The sequence below is a fragment of the Hyaena hyaena genome, unplaced genomic scaffold (genome assembly GCF_003009895.1).
Source record: "Hyaena hyaena isolate Hyena2069 unplaced genomic scaffold, ASM300989v1 scaffold_58, whole genome shotgun sequence".
NCBI lineage: Eukaryota > Metazoa > Chordata > Mammalia > Carnivora > Hyaenidae > Hyaena > Hyaena hyaena.
The window spans coordinates 2,928,327-2,945,311 of NW_024080689.1; the positions used below are offsets into that span (position 1 = coordinate 2,928,327).

The 16,985-nt window shown below is 52.7% G+C and overlaps 1 protein-coding gene across 2 annotated transcripts in view; it reads left to right on the forward strand.

Annotated features, from left to right (window-relative positions):
* Positions 1 to 16,985, forward strand: part of PIK3R5 (phosphoinositide-3-kinase regulatory subunit 5) — a 73,775-nt gene that overhangs the window by 49,804 nt on the left and 6,986 nt on the right. For both annotated transcript variants that reach the window (XM_039231536.1, XM_039231537.1), the window contains exons 3-9: positions 515 to 615; positions 3,182 to 3,250; positions 4,143 to 4,281; positions 12,600 to 12,669; positions 15,406 to 15,580; positions 16,125 to 16,278; positions 16,857 to 16,940. In XM_039231536.1, the coding sequence (XP_039087467.1) occupies positions 515 to 615; positions 3,182 to 3,250; positions 4,143 to 4,281; positions 12,600 to 12,669; positions 15,406 to 15,580; positions 16,125 to 16,278; positions 16,857 to 16,940 (792 nt within the window). The remainder of the gene's footprint in view (positions 1 to 514; positions 616 to 3,181; positions 3,251 to 4,142; positions 4,282 to 12,599; positions 12,670 to 15,405; positions 15,581 to 16,124; positions 16,279 to 16,856; positions 16,941 to 16,985) is intronic.

A 16,985-nucleotide genomic window follows, 5' to 3' on the forward strand; every position in this document is an offset into this window, starting at 1 on the left:
AGAAGCGTAGCTCTCCAGAGGCGGGGCGTGTGTGTGTGTGTGTGAGAAGCGTAGCTCTCCAGAGGCGGGGCATGTGTGTGTGTATGTGTGTGTGTGTGTGTAAGAAGTGTAGCTCTCCAGAGGTGGGAAGTGTATGTGTGTGTGTGTGTGTGTTAGAAGTGTAGCTCTCCAGAGGCGGTGTGTGTGTGTGTGTGTGTATGTATGTGAGTGAGAAGTGTAGCTCTCCAGAGGCGGTGTGTGTGTGTGTGTGTGTGTAAGAAGCATAGCTCTCCAGAGGCGGGGCTGCAGAATCATGGCCCCGAACGGGGGATCCCAGGCATCTCTGTGTCTCTTGAGCCTCCGCCATCTGCAGGAATAAAAAGCTGGTCCTTGGGTCTTAATGAGGCCCGAGCGAGTGCACTGTTGACCCAGGGCTTTCTCAGACTCTGCAGAAAGGGATTCCCCAGGGAAGCCCAGGGAGTCCCACTCCTCCCCAAACCTCAGCTGAACGCCCCCTCTCTCTCTGCCTTTCCAGCCGGGCTGTGCCTCAACTGCTGGAGCCTGCAGGAGCTGGTCAGCCGGGACCCCGGCCACTTCCTTATCCTCCTGGAGCACATCTTGCAGAAGACCCGAGAGGTGAGGGCCGGCCCGGGAAAGGTCCCCACGGGGTGGAGTCGGTCCTGGGGCGCCTGGCCCACCGAGGGCCTTCGCAAAGGCACTGGGAACCCCTGGGCTTTCTGTTCCACGGATGCTTTTGAATTGAAGGCTTCTAGGAAGGGGTGAGGTCCTTTCACTAGGAAGTCGAGGACTCGTGAGCCAGGGATCTGAGTTTAAGCCCCTTCTTAAGATAGACATGGCTTCCCAGGCCAGGCATCGAGCAGGGCCTCCCGATTCCTTTCCTCGAAAATCCATAAAAACAGACACAGAGGAGAAAAGTGACTGGAAAGGTAAACTGAGACCTTGTCAAACAGCGCGTCAAGAATATGTAGGCTTTGATGGCTAAGAACAGGAGTGTGTTCGAGGGCTCAGCTGGGCTTCCAGAACAATTGTGAGTCCCGAAAGGGGATTCTGGCTCTTTTATAAAGAATTCTCTGCCTAATGTTTTTTCCTTTGTTTTTTAAAATATATAACTAAGTTGGAAAACATGTACCTTCTCAAGCTGTCCCTGGGGAAGCCTTGGCTTATCGACACACTCAAGGTGCCAGTTCTGGCACCGCCATTTACCCGGTGCTGCTATACCCTGATCCACAAGCAGACCAACTCAGAGGACCTAACCCACCTTTGGGGTGTTTAATTGATAAGCCCAGATAGCAACTACCGCGTGACAAGAGGGAGGGGTTTGTAGAAGGTCTGTCACACACATGGTGTATTCGGGGCAAAGAAGAGTAGGATTCTCAGCTTGAGCCTGCTGACGGCGCCCCTCACAGCGCAGTGGTGAGGTATTATTCTCTGCATCTTCAACCCCCACGAGCTCCGGAAGGCGGCTGAGACCTTTAGCATTGTGACCAGAGAATTCTAAATCATGTGGGTCTACAGTGTGGTGGGCGGGTCAAAGACATGATGCACAAAAGAATAAATAGAACCTGTAAACAAATACGGAAGAAAATGTTGCCTCCGTTACAATACAATAAATGCAAATTAAAACCACAATGAGACCAGCTTTGCCTAGCAAATTAGCAAAAAAAAAAAAAAAAAAGTTGTAATAAGCAGTTCAGGGAAGGGTATAGCGAAACTGGTACCTTCCGACATAGAGGGTATTATAATTGGCACAGTCCTTTTGGAAAGCAACTTGGCAACACGTTTTAAAGGTCAGAAATAGGTTTATAGGGGCGCCTGGGTGGCTCTGTCGGTTAAGCATCCGACTTTGGCTCAGGTCATGATCTCACAGTTTGTGGGTTCAAGCCCCACGTCAGGCTCTGTGCTGACAGCTCAGAGTCCAGGACCTCCTTCCGATTCTGTGTCTCCCTCTCTCTCTCTGCCCTTCTCCCACTCACGGTCTCTCTCTCTCTCTCCCAAAAATAACTAAACATAAAAAAAATTTTTTTTAAAAGAAATAGTTGTAGTCTTTGATCCATTGATTCTACTTCCTGAACCCCAACCTAGATAAATAATCCAAATTATAGAAAAAGTAACGTCCAAAAAGTTTTTCATTGTAAAAGTATTTAGAGTAGCAAGAAAATAATCTCACGTGTCCAAAATAAAACTAACACATTACGGAGATCTATCAGAAGGAATATTATACAGGTAATAAAAAGATGGATATTATCCAAAGATATAGTTTATGTGCTACCAAAGCGAACACTTATCCAAAGATATAAACATTTTAATATACCAAAAAATGCATCAGTAAGGTTTTTTAAATGGTTTAGTGAACATTTACTAAACATTTGGAAGAACTCAGAGTAAGATTCCTAGCACATACCATACAGTATATGGAAATCTAAGCAGATTAAAGACGTAAATTTAAGAAAATAAGGGCACCTGGGTGGCTCAGTTAGTTAACCATTGCTCAGGTCATGAGCATCAGGCTCTGTGCTGACAGCTCGGAGCCTGGAGCCTGCTTCAGATTCTGTCTCCCTCTCTCTCTGCCCCTAACCCTCTCTCTCTCTCTCTCTCTCTCTCTCTCTGTCCCTCTCAAAAATAAATAAACATTTAAAAAAAATTAAAAAAGGAAAAAATATATATGAATATTTACATGACATTACACACAAAAACAAAAATCCATAAAGGAGACAAATGAACATTTCTAATATCACGATGTCAGAAAAGAAAACCCTATGCAACTAAAACACACAACACATTTTAAAAAAGACTTAGAACACAAATGAAAAGGAAATGCATAACCAGGAACACCAGGGCTGGGGAAACGGTGATCTTAGAGATGATGCAGCAAAACAAATTCATTTGTAATATTATAGGGTAAAAACATCCATGCTATGATTTCCAAGTTTGCAGAGAAAAACAAAGAGAAAAATGGTGTTAGGAGAAGCATTGGGACATTAGCTCTGGTTATGTTCATTTGGCGGGGGGGGGGGGGGGGATATTGTGAGTGTTGGTTTTTTTTTTTAAACTTGTATTTCCCAAATTCCTGCCTTGTGGTTACATTGCCTTTCACGTAAGAAAGAAAAGAAAGTGCAGAGTAAGAAAGCGCTGCTCAGTTCTGCACCTGAGAGGAGTCTCACCTGTCCTGTCCTGTCCACAGGTCCAGGAGAAGGGCACCTATGACCTTCTCGCCCCCCTGGCTCTGCTTTTCTACTCCACTGTTCTCTGCGTAAGTTCCGGGAGGCGGGCAGCTGGGGGAGCCAAGAGGGGACAGTGAGGGCCGGTGTCCATGGAGGCGGAGCCCTTATACCTCCAGATACAACTTAGAGAGGATACCTGTCAAGCCACAACCTTGAAATGGGTGTAAGCCGTCTGGCACCAGGATGACCCCGTAACTCCCTGAATGGCTGGAAACAGGCTAAATATATAAAAGCCTCTGATGGCATCAGAGCGGCCATCTTGAGAGGCTTCCATAACTGTATGCAGATGTCATGGTGCCTGGCATATTCGGGCTCCCATGGAGGGGACAGCTGTCAACAGCCTGTTCACAAGCCAGGAAGCAGATCCCGCTGAGAGATCTTAGGTCCCTGTCATTCTGTACCCCGGGAGTCTGTGTCACCCAGTGTGTTATCATCCCGTACTCACCAGACCGGTGGCATCCGATGACTCTACACACGTGGAGCCAATCCACTTCAAAGCATGAACATCTGCCTCGGTGAGGGTATTGAAGGGTAGTTCGGGCATTGAAGACCGTCCCCTCAGAGGAGTTGTGGCAATGGTACCATTTAGGATGACCTCCAGGGTGACAGCTTTTCAGAGGGGCGCTCTCGTGCATTAGATATGAATGCATTAGATATCTAATGCATATCTAATTAGATATCTCGTGCATTAGGTATTACGTGTGGTGAAAACACGGCCCTGACAGTAAAGGTGGCCCTGGGTGCCATCTTGCCCATCTGTAAGTCACTCCGGTTCTTTCTGAACTCGTCTCTGCACATACTGCTGCCAGGAGCGCTGTGCCTTCCGTGGAACATAGCAGAAGGGAGCGGGTGTGCTCTGGAATCCCAGTGAGCGCTCTCTTACCCAGACCTCTCTGCTTGCTCCTCCCTTTTCCGTCCCAGACACCACACTTCCCACCCGATTCAGATCTCCTTCTGAAAGCAGCCAGAACCTATCATCGATTCCTGACCTGGCCGGTTCCCTACTGCAGTATCTGTCAGGAGCTGCTCACCTTCATTGATGCCGAACTCAAGGCCCCAGGTGAGTGGGGGGGAAGGGATCAGGTGCACAGGGCCAGGGTCTCCTCCTCACGGTGCACACAGCCTCAGATGGCTGAGAGCAGGGAACACAGGGGTCACTCAGGGAGGAACCCTTAGGGGTTCAAGGCAGGGAGACCCCACTACATGGCCTTTGCCTGTGCTCTGCTTTGCCAGAGGGCCTCTGAGACTGCCCGGGTCAGACAGAGACGCCTCCACAACGCTGACAATAGGCCCTTGCTTGTTCTCTTTGCCTCGGGATCACATAGGGAAGCGATGGGTGGATAGATTCAGTGCTGGCCAGGGAAGCGGGTGCCAGGAACAGACAGGTTGAGGGGTGCCATGATGGTGTGGACAAGGGTCTCCTGCTCAGTTTTCACCTGCAGAGTCTGAGAAGTAAGTAGGAATTCTTCAAACTTCACGGGTGTTATAACAGACGTGAGAACGAGGTCCTAGCAAACTTACAGCGCAAGGGAAAACCTAGCCGGTAAGCGTGACCGCGAGGTGGCGTGATACAGTAATTCATCAACAGCAGTTGCTCAAACAAATAACGTCACATAAACACCTCAATAGATGCCCCTAAAACATTTGATAGAACTCGACATTCATTCCTAATATTCAAAACAGCTCTAATATATGGACACTATTAATACATGAAAGTGTTCTTAATAGGGTAACAGCCCACAGCAAAATACTAGAGGCATTTCCATTTAAGTCAATAACCTCCGTCTTTGTGCTTACTGATATTTTGCTTATGCAAAAAGGCAAAAAGAAAGAATAGTGCCTCTTCCGGAAAGATAACAATTTAATTATGCAGAAATCAAATAATTGCTAATCTGTCAAGGCCAAGAGAATCACTGAAGAACTGTCAGAACTAGTAAACAGGTAGCTAAGAGCTTTCCACATGATTGCATTAACCAGTAAGAAGACATAGTGGTGGGGAGGGGACAATTTATAATAGCAACTAAAAATGCAAGAGAAGTCAGAGAGATGTGAATCACCTACATAGAGACACAAACTTAACTGAAGGATAAGTAATTTAGGAGACATGTTGCCAGATTGAATCAATATTGTAGTAACAGCGGGTGTTGTGGAAATAAATGTAACCGTGATTTAAAAATAGCAACAATATCTTTTAAAATTTAACAAAATAAAGTCTAGGGAAAGAATAAATGCTCTCCAGTAACATTTATTTATGCATTTATCATGCACATATTTATGTATTCTTAACAGTGTAAGAATGGAGTATTTCCCTTACTAGGTCTCTTAGAACTATTAGGCTTAAGTTATTAAAATAGTGCACTATTGGTATAAGAATAGATAAGTTAATGGAACAACACAGAATGACTAGAAACAGGCTAAATATAGAAAGATTTGTTACATGACAAAGTGGTATCCTGAAACCAATGATGAATAAAATCAGGCATTTAATAAATAGTATCAGAACAACTGACAGACCATTAAAAATGAGTTATAATTCTATCTCAAAGAATGTAAGAATTCGATCTCAAACGTAAAATCGATTGCAGGTAGATCAAAGGTGGAAGTGTGGGAAACAAAACCATGAATGTCATAGAAGAAAGCTAGGTGACATGAACCACCTAGACACCAAACATGCCCTCCCCCAAGGAAAAAATTAGAAAAGAAAAGGCTGACAGATTTGAGAGCATAAAATGTAAAGCTTTTATAGAGCTATTTGCTCATTAAAGATGTAGATACAGAGTTACCCAGGGGAAAAAATGCTGAGTAACTTGTGTAAAAATGCTGGCATTTAATTCTTATCATACACATTAAACACACACAGGACAGGAGTATTACATCTTAGTCCCCAACAATTCGTGGACCCTGGAAAGCTCAGGACTGAAGCTTTGTGTGTAAATTCCTTTGGAGGGGCTCCTGACTTCCTTGCACAGTCATCTGATTTGTCTTCTCCCAGCCAATCAGCTTATCTGTCTTCCCCTAACCAATGTACCTCTCTCCTCCCAGCCAATCAGCTGAGCGGTCTTCTCCCAACCAATCAGCTTAACTGCCTCCTGCTAGCCAATCAGCAGATCTCCCTGCCCAGCCAATCAGCTATCTGTGGTTACCAAGGCTCAGAGCTCAGAGCAGGCCCTGGTTAGGCTTGGCCAACCCCAAAGGCTACCTGCTCCTGGGACCTCACCGCATGGTAGAGGCTTGGGCGGAAGAATGGAGAAATCAGGAAGGCCTCAAGGAGGAGGTGCTGGAGTAGGAAAAGTGGTCAGGCACACAGGGAACAGTTTGCCAATCTAACTTCCCAAGGCTCCCTAAGTGAACAAGCCAGTGGATTCTCTTTCATTCCCTTCCTCCCAGCGGCTCCCCCAGGCCAGCAGATCTGTAATGCTTCTGGGCTTCTTGGTGATGACCAGGATTCCTTTCACAAGACATGCTAAGCTTTTCTTCCCTTCCCTCGTTCAGACAGAAGGGATATGAAATGCAAGTACCTTGGCAGGGCCTTCGGTCGCTAATCAAAGGTCTAAGTGACTCTTTCTTACTTTGAAACCGATAAGGGAGATGTAGGGCTGGGTCGCTTGCGCGCTGGAAGACCGCGTCCCAGATGCAAGTAGAGCCCTGTGACTTCCGCCCTGAAAGAATGCCACGCCTTGAGACGTTTTGGGGGGACAGCTGAGCAGGGACTCTGTTCTGGGCAGCCCAGCGAGCAGAGGTGGCATGGAGGGCTGGCTGGGAAGGGTCAAGGCCAGACGCTGGGACGGTGGGGTTCTAAGCCTGGGGACAAGGGCCGGGCAAGGCCGGAACTGGAGGTAAGGATGGAATGAAGGCTCTTGGACCCCAAGCAAGAGGGACCCTGGAAGCCCCGGTCACTCTCTGCTGAGCGCCTTCCCCTTTACCTCGACATCACCTGGGGAGCATGTGACGCTTCAGGTGTCTTGGTGATGGCGGAGAAGGCAAATGCCTGGAGAGAGAGGCAGTCCATGCCAGGCCGCCTGTGCTCAGAACCTGTCCTCTTCCAGGGAAAGCAGAACCAAAATAGTAAATCATAAACGCTTTCTCACATCAGAGAGTCATTTTCAAACAGTTAAAAAAAAAATCAGCATGCACAGATGTATAGTAAGCCTTTGTCGAAGACACAGAGCGCTCGTTACTGAGGGAGAGGGAGCCGGCTTAACGGAAGGTGTGAGAGGGGCCGCCTGGGTGGCTTAATCGGTTAAGCGTCCGACTTTCGCTTAGGTCATGATCTCGCGGTTCGTGGGTTCGAGCCCAGAGTCGGGCTCTGTGCTGACTGCCAGCTCAGAGCCTGGAGCCTGTTTCAGAGTCTGTGACTCCCTCTCTCTCTGACCCTCCCCTGCTCACGCTGTCTCTCTCTCTCTCTCTCTCTCTCTCTCTTCCTTCTAGAAATAAATGAAAAACATTAAAAAAAAACATAAAAAAAATAAAGGAGGGTGTGAGAGGCTGAATGAGGTAGCTCACAGGGGCGCCTGGGTGGCTCAGGCAGTTGAACGTCTAACTCTGGATTTTGGCTCAGGTCATGATCTCACCGTTTGTAAGTTCGAGCCCTGCATCAGCCTCCGTGCTATCTGCCTCCCTCCCGCCTCCCTCTTTCTCATCTCTCTCTCTCTCTCATAAACAAATATCTTGGAGAAAAGCTCCTCACAGAAGCGAGAATAAGGCTGCAAAATTAGATACGAAATCAGTGAAGGTCCCAGAGGGGAATAGCGCCCTAACCTGTGGGGTTCTCTTTTCTACGGAACAAAAATCCGTTCCCCTCATCTGACTCCCCCGAGTTCACCTCTCATTTCCCAGAACCCGAGCCCTCCTCCGTAGCAAAGAGTCCGTGAAGCTAGATTACCCTTCTCTGCAGGACCCCTCGGTGGGCTTGTTGGAAAGTGCTTTAGTGAGATTATTGTTTCGGCACGTGGGAATGTCGTGGCCTGATTCCTGAGTGCCCCCACCCACGGATCTCCCCATCCGGCTGAGGGAGGCAGTGGCGCAGAGGCCCGGGATGGAGGCCACGGAATAAGCTCTCAGAGGAGAAGCTGAGGCTGAATCAGTCGGTATGAGGCCACTGTGGCCTCAAATCCTGGAGCGGTGGGGCCTTGGGCAGGACATTTCTTTAATTTATTTAATTTATAGGAGCATCTGTAAAATGGGAGTGTAATAACGCCTTCCCCCTCAGAGCAATTGGAAGCTTGATGCTGGCCTCGGTGGATCTCACGTCGCTGGGAGGGGGCAGTGGTACCTGCAGAAACGGGTGCTGATAAGGTCACAAGGAGAAGATGACAAGGGCCGTGGTCCCTTCACCCAAGGAGCTGTAGGGAGCCAGTTGCCATGGCGACGAGTGAAACAGTCGCTCCTGCTTTGATGTGGCTGGGTGGTAGAGGAAGTAGACAGGTTATCAAGCCCTCGGGCCTACCCCCTCTTCCTGACCCCACCCCAGTAGGGTGGCCCGGCTGCCTCTACTCGGGGGTGGCAGGAAACCTTACGTCAGTGCCTCCGGGGCCTGCCCACCACAGCCCTTCGCAGCAGCCCACATGTTTGTCGAGTATTTACTCCAAGCCCCTGCACGGCCGTGTAGACCACGCTGCCTGCCTGCAGAGAGTATCTGTAATCCTTAGGGCCGACATAGGGCATCATAGGTGTGAGTCACCGTGCAGCTTTCAGAGCACACAGGCCGTGGGGGCTGCCGCTCACCCCCCACCCCCCACCCCGGCCACAGCCCTACGGGGTGCAGGGAAGTGCAGTACCGTTCCCGTGTCAGACGCGAGAAAACGGAGACTCAGACGTTTCATGCTTCTTGCCCGAGCTGTAAAGTCGGGGGTGAGAGAAGGGCCGGGGTGTGACCTCTGTGTTGTCACTTACTGGCTGGTTTCCTTAGACAGGATGGAAGCTCTCTGAGCCTCCCTGTCAAAAGTAGGACCACGGGACGCCTGGGCGGCTCCGTCGGTTCAGCGTCTGATTCTTGGTTTTGGCTCAGGTTGTGATCGCTCTCAGAGTTTAGGAGTTCAAGCCCCGCGTAGGGCTCTGTGCTGACAGTTCAGAGCCTGGAGCCTGCTTTGGATTCTGTGTCTCCCTCTCTCTCTGCCCCTCCCCTGCTCAAGCTCTGTCTCTCTCTCTCAAAATAAATTAACATTAAAAAAATAGTAGGATCGTCATTGTTGATGGTGATGATGATGACGGCCATGCTCGGGTTGGTTTATCTGTCCTCCGAAACCCGCCCCCCGACCTGGGTATTTACTATTATTTCTGTCTTCCAGGGATGAACCTGAACTTCAGACGTTGCCCATGCTCATGTAGCTGACAAGAGCTCTACTCCCTTAAAGCTATATCTGTTTGATTCCCAAAACTATGTCCTTCGATGCTGGAAACATATTCTCACATTTGCAAAGAACTATTTATGTGCCAAGAGGCACAGGCAGACCATTGTGTGTCCCAGCTGCCTTTTTTTTTTTTTTTTAATGTTTGTTTATTTTTTGAGAGAGAGAGAGAAACAGAGTGTGAGCAGGGGAGGGGCAGAGAGAGAGAGAGGGAGACACAGAATCTGAAGCAGGCTCCAGGCTCTGAGCTGTCAGCACAGAGCCCGACGTGAGGCTCAAACTCTTGAACCATGAGATCATGACCTGTGCTGACGTTGGATGCTTTACCAACTGAGCCACCAGGCGCCCCGTCCCAGCCACCATTTTGTAAGCACTTTGCTCCCTGGGCCATTTCACTTTGGTACCTTCGACCCTTTGCCCTTCTGTCAAAGCAGGTATGAACCTGGGCTCGGTCCCCTCTGCCCATCAGCTGATAGCAGGTGAATTCTGACTATTCTTCAGTGGGAATAAGTTTCCCTTGAGACCTTACTGATCATAGACGTTTCTATTTCATACTTTTTTTTTTTTAGTCTCCAATGATGGGATGAAAGGCATGGATCCCTTGAAGGAAAATCAAACATCGTTGACTAGCAGGGTGGGGAGGGTTTACTCACAGAACATCTGACCCCAAACGCATAGGTGTCCCCAGGAGAAACTGAGGAATCGTTATGGGGCAGAGGAGGCCGGGGAGAAATCGCTACATGCCATACGCTGGGTAGGATCCTGCAACTGAAAGACGACATTACAACCAAAGATGGATTTCTTGTATCACAGCGTCCCAGTGGAGAGATGTTGGGAAGGGAAGGTTCCAGAAACCACAGGGCGTGATGGGTTAGAAGTAAGCTGGTGGCCCCAAACAGGAACCCCAAAATCACAGTGGTGGCAACTCAGAGGGGTTTATTATTTTTTTTTCTTTCATAAAAAAAAAAAAAAATCCCAGTGGAAGGCAGCCCCGGCTTGGTACAGGGCTGAACATTCCAGAACCATCCCTTGTTTCTGTTCCACCATCCCTAGCAGGAGACATTGCCCTTGGTGTCACTTCTCGGTCTCATGGCCACAGGAGCGTCCCCATTCCAGTTAACGGAAGGGAGGAAAGGAGGGTTGCAAAATGGGGGCTTCTAGAAGCCCCCACCCAACGCTGCAAGGGAGGTGGGAAAATGTGACCTATTAACCTGGGCAATTTGGTAACGAAGAGGGAAGGGTGTTGTGGAGATGCCTACGGGTCTCTGCCACGTGTGACCCCTTAGTAAGGGGCCCGGAAGAGCCAGACTGGGCCTGTCGCGGGACCACCGGCTGGGGCTGCATGTCCCACCTTGCTCTTTCCCCCCCACCCCCCAGGCCTGGTGGCCCGGCAGAGCTGGAGGCCATCCCACAGGCATTTCTGTGGGTCCCTCTAGACTCTCCATAGAACCAGGACCCCACGCCTGGGGTGGGCGCAGGAAGGGGCTACTCAGGGGTCCCTAAGTGAGGAAAATCTGAGAAGCCCGGGGGTGGGATGTAGATCAGACTCTCAAACTCTCCGACGGGAGTGGACAGTCCTCACGGATGCTGAACAAAGGACTCGATCTAGTCTCGGGCTAGGATTTCCACCCACGTGGGGCTTCGTCCCTGCTTCCTGTGAGCCCCGGTGTCTTCCTGAAACAGATGTCTGCCTCCCGGTGGGGGTCACGGGCGGTGTGGCCTGTGGTACCATGCACGTCTGCGGCATGGACACGTCTGCAAGTGTCGTGAACTTGCAGCCAGGGCTGGCGTGATGGCGTGATGATGGCATGAGCAGGGGTTGGCACGGCCAGCTGTCCCGTGCGGAGCGGCCACGTCTGGTCACACCTTTAAACAAGGGCGGAAGCTTAGCTGGGGAAACCGGGCGCCGATTGCTCAGGGCCTCGTGTGTGTGGGCAAGGCCTTTGAACTTCCTTCCATAGTAAAAGGAATGTGTACAGAAGGGTGGAGAGAAGACCTCACTTGGCTGTGATCTGAAGTGGGGGGGAGGGGGGCCCGTCTCCACTACAAAATGTCCCTGGGGGGCTTGCAGGGGGCGAGGAGGGGAGCTGGCCTCTGTCATGCACCCGAGTGGCCACCAGATGGTGTCCCAGGTCCCCATGACGGGGGCCACTGTTTCAGGGACTTTCCTATCAAAATAGGCATAACTTCAACTTCTGAGCATATGACAGTTTCCTAAGAGGAACATCAGACAAAAGGCCCCAAATCAAAGCAATTAGGTCCTAAATTAGAATAGCAGGAACTAGTGATTTTCCGCCATTGCCGGAATGAAAAGGACGGCCTTTCTGTTTACAGCCGTCTCTGACCCCGGTCCTGGCTTTGCACCTGCCTGAGGGGGTCGCCTTCCTGCTCCGGGCCCACACGAAGTCCCGAGTGGGCTTGCTCCCTGACAGGGCCCCGCTGAGGCTGCCGGACCCCCATCCCAGCCCCTGCCTCTGGTGCCCCTGGCAGGGAGGGGGGCCAGTGTTGTTTAATCTCGTCGTGGTGGATACACAACTGAACCCTTACTGTCGGGGGTTTTCCAGCCACGGGCCTGATCAAGTTGCAGGAGAAAACGAGAGACTTTAGGCTGATGAGGCAGACGAGGCTGGAGAGAAGGGACGGGGGTGGGGGGCAGGGGCGGGGACGGGGGGGCGGGGGGCAGGGGCAGGACTCAGCCTGGGAGGGGCAGCCTCAGGGAGACCAAGCTGCCCTGAGAGCCCGTGGGAAGCCAGGCAGGGGCACGGAGGGCGGGTGGAGACGGAGCTGGGGCCCCGCACGCCCTTGGGAGGGTCCCCGTGCCCCCCGGTGGCCAGGGAAGTCCCGGGCAGCAGGCCGGCCGGCTCGCAACCTTGGGCGCTGTGCCCACCATCTCTGAGCGGTGGATCCACCGGGGCCTGAGTCTCATCCCGGGCCCCCAAGCTCACTGGCCGGTGCGGGGCCACAGCGTGCGTGAGACCACACCGCTGCGGGAACAGATAAACCTACCAACTCTCGTTTGTTCTCGCGACAGGGATCTCCTACCAGCGGCTGGTGAGGGCCGAGCAGGGCCTGCCCATCGGGAGTCACCGCAGCTCCACCATGTGAGTGCTGTCTGGGGGGTCCCACTCCCACACCCCACGCCGTGCATCTGGCTTTCCCTCCTCACTGCGCCGCCAAATCCCCAGCACCAGCAAAGCCTTCAAGAGGACCAGGAACCCCCAGGAAACCCCTGGTGACATTTGTTTCTCTGGGCCAAGAGGCTTTCCTCAGATTTCTAAATGGCTCTGAGACTTAAACACGAAACAAACGTTAAAAACCACCTGCATCGATCATGCCAGGTACGGGGCACACCTTACCTCGCTTTACCCCCAGTTTTCAGATGGGGTCAGAGAGCCCAAGTAACTTCCCAAAGGTCACACAGCTAGTAAGTGTCTGAGCCAGGATTTAAACCTCGGGCTTACTCAAAAGCTCATAAGCATTCTATGATATCTTTCTGCCCATTACTAAAATAGCATTTTTCAGGGTGCCTGGGTGGCTCAGTTGGTTAAGCGCTTGACCTTTGATCTCGGCTCAGGTCATGATCTCACAGTTTTGTGAGTTTGAGCCCCACATTATTGGGCTCCGCACCAGCAGCACAGAGCCGGCTTGCTTGGGATTCTCCCTCTGTCTCTGTCTCTGTCTCCTCTCTCTCTCTCTCGAGATAAATACAGTTTACAAAATAAATAAAAAATTGGGGTGCCTGGGTGGCTCAGTCAGTTGAGCATCTGACTTCGGCTCAGGTCATGATCTCACGGTTTGTGGGTTCCAGCCCTGGCATCGGGTTGACTGCCAGCTCAGAGCCTGGAGGCTGTTTCAGATTCTGGGTCTCCCCCTCTCTCTGCCCCTCCCCTGCTCACACTCTGGGTCTCTCTCTCTCTCAAAAATAAACAAACATTTTTTAAAACTTTAATAATAAATAAATAATAGCATTTTCCAAACTTTTTAAAACTAGGACTACGGTAAGAGATGCATTTTGGTTTTTGTTATTTATTTTTTTATTTTTTAAGTAATCTCCACACCCAACGTGGGGCTCAAACTCGCAACCCTGAGATCAAGAGTGCCATGCTCCACCGACTGAGCCAGCCAGGAACCCCTAAAAATTGCATTTTATATGAAAGCCCGCTATGCACTCGCGCGCGCGCACGCGCGCACACACACACACACACACAGTGAAACAAGTTTTAGAAAGTGAAACTCACCCCTACTCCCTAGGATGGGCTCTGTCTCATTCTATTTCATTTAAAAGGCAGCTCTGATTGTGATCCCCTAAATCGATTCCATTATCTGCTCACAGGTCCTGGCTGGCCAAGTGTGGCTGCCACCTCACCCGGATGCTTGAGAGCCCAAAGACCCCAACTTCCACCAGCTCAGAAAGAACAGCCACCCCAGTCCCCCCAGCCCATCCCCAGCCCCCCGGGGCTCACTGCACAGTCAGAGTAGAGCAGACATCTGTGAGTCCCTTCTAGGTAAAAACAAACAGCAGAGCCCGAGGCAGCCTTCGGGGGAGCCAGAAAGGGTACAAAAACGCCTCCGTGTAGTGAGTAAACAGCGCTTACCCGGGGCTGATCCCCAACACCCGCTCACTCTCCGGGCATTGCTGGAAGTTAAGTATCACTGCCACGTCCAAGTCCCACATTAGCCCCTGGAGAAAGGTATTTGTCAGATCTGAGGCCCGGAGAGGTTAGCAGAAGGAGCTTAGAACAGAGTGGTGATCTCACGGTCGCCAGGAGGGAACAAGCAGGCGGGGAAAATGTGCGAAGTGAGCGCATGCGCCTGGCTGGTCCCGACAGGTCCACAGGGGAGCTGACTCAGCACCAGTCCCTGGAAGGGGTGATCAAGCGCTCGGCGAAGGAGAGTGGCTCAGTCAGGGGCTGACCGCTTATGCAGGCCTGCCCCCCTTTTCCTCACAAACAGAGAAATTGACATTAGTTTCCCCCCTGAACGATGGGGACTCGGGCAGAGCCGGGTCCTGACGGCACCTGCATGGTGCTTCTCTGCACCGGGGTGAAACCAGGTTTAATTAAACACAGGGCAGGCCGGTGAGCACAAGACCAGTGCAGGCAGGTCATCCTGAAACATCTGTAGCTGTGACGGCCCCGGTGGCTTGAACACACTTTGAGAAAATGCAGCCAAAGTGTGTGTGTGGGGGGGGGGGCGGGTGAAGCGAGAACAGTGTGTGCGGTTAACTGTTAACGGAGCGAGTGACACTTGGAGTCTCTTGATGCTTGGGCGGGTCTCAAATTTCCCATAATGAACAAATGCAAATGCCAGCAAAGAGCCCAGGATCCGGCTCGGCACACGCTCCCCCTCAGGCCCCGTGCGAGCCTGGCCGGTGGCTTCCCCAAGTCCCAAAAGGCCTCCTCTATGAGCAGAGGACTCACAGCTCAGCCCACACCTTGACCCCCCCTTCCCAGCCCGAAACTCCCGGCCAGCCTGCATGCCCAGCTCCCCGCCCCCCTGCAGAAAAAAAGTCACCTCCCTTAAAACCCTCCTGACTAATCTGTCTCCAGTTCACGTGCCCAGTAGGAAAAATGTATAAAAAATGAAGGCAAAATTTGTTTTGTGAAAATTAAACTCCACTTGCAAAAGGTCTTTGGAAAGTGGCCGAAAGATATCAAAAGCAGACCGTAGGCTTTCTGCTTAGAACTGGGACCCTTGAGCCCCCCCGCACCCCCCACCCCAGCCCGGCTCCTGGCTGCAGGCCTTGACGGGGGAGCTCTGAGGGGGCCCCGGCTGGACCAGACGCAAGGTGCGGCGGCGCTGCCCCCCCCCCCACAGCCCCGTCTCTGTGCCCCCAGCACCGTGCTGCTGCTGAACCCAGTGGAGGTGCAGGCCGAGTTCCTCGCCGTGGCGGACAAGCTGAGCACCCCTGGGCACTCCCCGCACAGCGCCTACACCACGCTGCTCCTCCATGCCTTCCAGGCCACCTTCGGGGCCCACTGCGACCTCCCAGGTCTGCACTGCCGGCTGCAGGTACGTGCCTGGGGCCCGGGAGCTTATTCAGCATCACTTCCATCAGATCAGAGCCCCGCTCTGGCTGCTGTCCGGGGGCTGTAGCCTCCCCTCACCTGGACCAGCTGTGGCCAGGAAGGGGCTGGGGGGCTGGCCGTACTGGGAGGCTCCTGTCGCACTGGGTCCCTGCAGAGGTGGCTGGCGCCCTGGGCGAGGGTGCATGCAAGGCTGGGAATGAGCTTTAGACTGGTCCCAGCTCCGTGACAGGTCAGCTGTGTGACCCCTGACAGCTCCTTCCCCTCTCTGGGCCACGGTGGTGAGCTCTGAACTAGCACCATACCCCAATTGGCTCTGGCTCTGGGCTTTTCTCTGGTGCACGTGTCCTGAGCAGAGGGGCCCGAGGGGAGGGGGGGCCTGGCTCCCTGGCCAGCTGTGAGCACTGGCGGGTAACGAGGCAGGGAGGAGGCCAGTGGGCACTGCCGTCCGTGAGACCCCGGGGCCTGGAGGCGTGGGGGCAGGCGGGCCCGTGGTTCAGCAGCGAGGCCGTCTGCTCCTGGGGTTTCAGTCCAAGAGCCTGGCCGAGCTGGAAGACATCTTTACGGAGACGGCTGAAGCGCAGGAGCTGGCGTCTGGCATCGGGGACGCGGCCGAGGCCCGGCAGTGGCTTCGGACCAAGCTGCAGGCGGTGGGAGAGAAAGCCGGCTTCCCTGGGGTCTTAGGTGAGGCTCCCGGGAGAGCGGGGTGCATCTTCCCATGGCCAGTTCCAGGCCCCCAATCCGGCAGATGGATCTTTTCCGCACAGCCTTCAGGGACTCCCCACCACGCCCTCCCCCTCCACCCCCTCCCTCCACCCTGGCTGTCGTGATCCCAGTGCTGCAGCAGCCCTGAGGGGCGGGGGGCCAGTTGAGAGAGAGAGGCGTCTGGCTGGGGGCAGGGGCTTCGTTTTCCCAGCAAAGATCATGCAGAAGGTGCGCCCAGATCCAGTCCTCAGCGCATGCTTTAGGAGGCCACACCTTGCCCCCAGGGAGCCTGGAAAACATCCTTTCCACAGCTCTGTTCCAGAAGGGCTGTGGTCTTCCGCACCAACGCCTGATGAGACAGTGCCCTGTGCTCCCGCTAGGGTCCTGTCCGGGGAGGCAGCCTTGGCCACGTTCACACATGTAAAAAGGCCTGGCATCTTCCTGGGTGCTTGAAAGGGAAGCTCCTCTCCCGGCTTCCCACTCGGTCTCGCGTGGCCTGCGCTGGCGTCTCCTCCAAGCCCCCTCCAGCCCTCCCCGCCTGTCGCCTGCTCTTATAGACACGGCCAAGCCCGGCAGACTCTGCACCATCCCCATCCCGGTCGCCAGGTGTCACAGCTACAATTGGAATCAGGACAGTTTCGGTGAGCGGTGCCCGCCCCGCCCCCAAACCTCCCAGGGCGCTTCCT